General features: G+C 38.7%; 1 protein-coding gene across 1 annotated transcript; it reads left to right on the forward strand.

Annotated features, from left to right (window-relative positions):
- The first annotated feature begins 3,351 nt into the window (after window positions 1–3,351).
- Window positions 3,352–4,278, forward strand: LOC108922400 (olfactory receptor 142-like). The gene has a single exon (XM_018732506.2). The coding sequence runs from the start codon at window positions 3,352–3,354 to the stop codon at window positions 4,276–4,278; it is 927 nt and encodes a 308-aa protein (XP_018588022.1).
- The last annotated feature ends 489 nt before the right edge of the window (window positions 4,279–4,767 follow it).

Below are 4,767 nucleotides of genomic sequence, written 5' to 3' on the forward strand. Positions count from 1 at the left end.
TACAATATGCAACATACACACAACATCTTCAAATGGCTGACTGCGTTGGGTGAAAAAATAATACAAGCACAAAATGTTCATAGTTGTAAATCGGTCTCATTACTTTCAGAGCAACTGTCACATCGCCTCTATTGATTAAACACGAGAGAGGCTTAAGCAAATAGGGATAGTTATTGCACAACTAAACTAAAAGACATAAGGGGGCGCGGTGGCGCAGTGGGTTGGGCCGCAGTCCTGCTCTCCGGTGGGTCTGGGGTTCGAGTCCCGCTTGGGGTGCCTTGCGGCGGACTGGCGTCCCGTCCTGGGTGTGTCCCTCTCCCCTTCTGGCCTTCCGCCCTGTGTTACCGGGTAGGCTCCGGTTCCCCGTGACCCCGTATGGGACAAGCGGTTCTGAAAATGTGTGTGTGTGTGTAAACTAAAAGACATGCAGTGTAGTCTATGTGCATACAAACACATGATTACTGATTGGCATGGTAAAATGACCTTTTGTTTCACTGTGAATCTAGAAAATTTTGTGACACAAACAGAATGTGGTCATTGATACACACACACACACGCGCACACACACACACACACACACACACACACACACACACACACATACACACACTTTCTGAACCGCTAGTCCCATACGGGGTCGTGGGGAACCGGAGCCTTGGTCATTGATACATTGTTTACATATGTTACCCTTAGATATCTATATTTTGGGGAACAATGCATTTGTTCCATTAGCACAAACGGTAATAACACAAACATATTTAAAAAGAGTCTTTGTGTTTTTTCAGATCATTACTGACAAATGAAAATCACACTCTCAAAAACAGTTTTTGGGCTTTTTGGTTTAAATGACACACACACACACACAGGGTCACAGAGCCTACCCAGCAACACAGGGCATAAGGCCGGAGGGGGAGGGGACACACCCAGGACAGGACGCCAGTCCATCACAAGGCACCCCAAGCAGGACTTGAACCCCAGACCCACCCAAGAGCAGGACCATGGTCCAACCCACTGCGCCACCACACCCCTCCTAAAACAATATAAACAAGCAAATAGATTTTTTCCTCCATATGCATTCTCTAACTGTTTTTTTAAAAATGTTGCTGATCACAACTGTTCTACTAGAGAAAATGTTTCAGCACTTGCGCATCTGCGTGTGCAATTTGTGTGTTCATGGAATTTGTTCTGCCACTGCATTCTATCTAAATCAACTCGGAGTCTCCACAGAATTATTTATTTATATTTATTTAATTTATCTTTATTATTTAAATGTCTGATGTCCCCATGCTTCTCAACCCCATGATACATGGAGTCAATTTACAAAAAGTACAAACTCCACTGTTCAGATTCTATGATACGTATGAAGTGACTCAGCAACCTTTTGAAAGATGTGTTTACAGAAAAAAAGTTTTTCCTAAAAACTTTTGTATGGTTTGTTAAGCAATTTTGACTTGCACTATTCCTTCTTCTGCATATAAAAAGTCATATTGCTACAAGGAAGTGTTTAGTTCCATGCGAGCAGGTAACATACAAAAGTAAAATAATATTTTTCCGAGTTTTATATTGCTTTAAGTAAGTGTCAGATGAAAACTTTAAGGAAACAGTTTGTGTTAAATTGTTCAGCAATCCTAAAGCATTATTGTTTTACCTATTTTTTTCAATGATTCTAATTGATACCGCAATGCTGTGAGAGTTACCTTCAGGTTTATTTCAGTTCTAACGGAAGGTGGCACTCAGAGACTGTGCTTTGAGTCTCCTATCTGATCTACAACCATGTCAACAGCCATGATCTCTGGAGAAATGACCTGGAGAATGATACACCACTCAGCCTGCTTTTCCAGGGAGGGATTACGTATCTCATTCAGTTCACCTTCTCAGTCCTGCCAGGCCCAAAAGTACCCTTGATTTTCATTTGAATCAAGAACAGATGGTCTACCCAATTAAGTAAATAAAAATGAAGGTTACAATAAAAGGCACTTTAAAGAACACCAAATTATCTGATTTTAAAATGCAGATCTAATAAAATAAGTGTGTAAACTCATGAATTCCCATGGATATTAGATGAATTTTGAGTGCATATAAGGCAAGGTACAGCAAAACACCAGGCACACCATTACCCTTAATGTATCATCACTGGTAACAACAAAAATTAAACCCAAGAGTAAAACTTCATAGGTTAATTTCATTCTGCTTTCAGAATTTTCACAGGGTATTGTGAATAAAATATATGTGAAATTGTTGCAAACTTTAAATGCAAATGCAGTATGATAATGCATTGTTCTTCCATGTTGCCTAATGCCAAGCATAATTGTTTCTGTATATATTGTTCATTTTTTGCATTCTGTAATTCCCTTGAAAGATCCCATGTTTTTGTTGAATTCTGCAGTCCAGTAATTAGTCTGTTGTATAGAGTACATATTTCCACAAGCAGCAGTTTGTATGATCTCCCCATGTCTACATGGCATTCCTCTGGTTGATCCAGTTTCCTCCCACAGTCCAAAGACACACAGTTCAGGCTTACTGGTGTATGTGCGGGGAGCTATCATGTGATGGACTAGTGTCCTGTCCAGAGCATACCCCTCATACCCTAGTGCCAAATGATTCTGGGATAGGCTCAAGACTGCCTTGACCTTGACAAGGACCAGCAGCTAACAAAAGCGAGTAAGTGAGGGATTTCCACAATCCTTACAGCAATTTTTCACTGTACAGTACCCTGTTACATGAGGTATCAGTGTATTTTCTTATAATAAAAAGCAGTGCTGCAAACTGCTCCCCTTAGTTTTCCTAAAAAATAATCTTTGTATACATTCTATTTAAGATTCATATTGAATTTGACACAGTGTTACAAAATTTACTGATGCTGCTATGAAAAAAAAAAATTGTCTTACAATCACTTTGGGACATTATGCAAATCCTGTAATTAGACACAATTCTGCCTCATGTCTGTAGGGGACTTTAATGACATAGCAAATCTCAGTGGTGATAACATAAAGTTGAAACATATAAAGGTCTGAACAGCAGCTAAAAAGATATTTCTTACCAGGGACATGATCTGATGTTTCTATACTAACAAACCAACAGTAGCGGTGGACTAAATCTTTTTCCAGTGATTTTTTTTCCCCCATTTTGTTGCATTTCACTTTATATTTTATTATGCACTTATATTTCAGAATAGTTTATGTACTTTACAGTCTACATATGAAAACATAAGTTTTAAAAGGCTATTTTAGTCATTAAAATGTAAAATTTACTAGAGAGAACAGCTTTGCTATGCTTACAGTTAAAAGGACAAAGAAAGCCATATTTAAGAAAAGGCTTTGTTTTTGTGTACGCCAATTCAAATCAGCTGGGATGGAGAATTCTTCAGATGAAATAATTTTTGTACTCAGTGGTCTCAATGATACCAGGACAAACAAGAAGATATTTTTTGCCTTTACTCTTCTCATCTATCTTTTAACTCTATTTATAAATTTGACTCTGATTGTGACTATTTTACTGGTAAAACTTCTTCATGAGCCCATGCACATTTTCCTGTGTAATCTCTGTATAAATGGAATTTGTGGTGCCACGGGATTCTATCCTAAGTTTCTAATTGACCTCTTAGCAGACTTTCACACCGTGTCATACACTGCATGTTTAACCCAGATATTAGTAATTTACCTGTATGTGCTTTTTGAACTCACCAATCTTACAGTAATGGCTTACGACAGGTATGTTGCCATATGCAGGCCCTTGGAATATCATTCCATTATGACACCTCAGAAGATCTGCAAATTGTTACTAATTATATGGCTCTTCCCCTTCTGTGAGGCAAGTATTGGCCTTATTTTGACAGCTAGACTACCTCTGTGTGGGACCAGCATCGATAAGCTTTACTGCACCAACTGGGAGGTAGTAAGACTGTCCTGTATAGATACAACTTTGAATAATTTATATGGATACATTATCACATGTTTCCATACTGCTCAAACAATAGTGATTGTCATCTCTTACATCTACATTATACAGACATGTGCAAGATCACTTGAAGAGCAGAGTAAATTCATGGAGACCTGCCTGCCACATTTGATCACACTGATCAACTTCATTCTCTCTGTTGTTTTTGATGTCATGTTCGCACGTTATGGGTCCAAGTCCGCCCTGCACGCTCTCCGTAACATCCTCTCTGTGGAGTACCTCATTGTTCCCCCTCTCCTAAATCCTCTCATTTACGGCCTGAAACTGAAACGGATACGTCGGAGTTTGCGGAGAATATGCAGCAGCAATTCAGTGCGTTAAATACATATCTCAGTTTAAAATTCACTCTGTCTTGTGATTTAACTGTAAGACAAATAAAATAATGCTGTTCAACTTTTCTGGGAATTCCCTGCCAATTTTACTCCAGAACTATATATATATATATATATATATATATATATATATATATATATATATATATTGCCCTTGCCAGACTTATATATTTACATTCAGCCTTTATTTATTTTAATTATTTTTCCTGATTGTTTAGTTTGCCTGGCCACAGCAGAATGCTGTCAGGTACACTGTTAGCGTCCCTAAAGGGAAAGCATGGACAATAATTATTCACACTGACTTTTCTATGCAGGCTTCAGTAGAACTCAGGGCCTTCATGTGCATACTGGCTGCTCCTCTCGTTCTCCCTTCAATGTATAGAAGGTCTCCTCTCATCTGTCGTCTCTTCTCAGACAAAGAGCAGGGGACAGGTATTAGAATGACATCACCATTGGAATGGTCTACACAGCTGACTTA

This window comes from Scleropages formosus, chromosome 10 (genome assembly GCF_900964775.1).
Source record: "Scleropages formosus chromosome 10, fSclFor1.1, whole genome shotgun sequence".
Lineage (NCBI taxonomy): Eukaryota > Metazoa > Chordata > Actinopteri > Osteoglossiformes > Osteoglossidae > Scleropages > Scleropages formosus.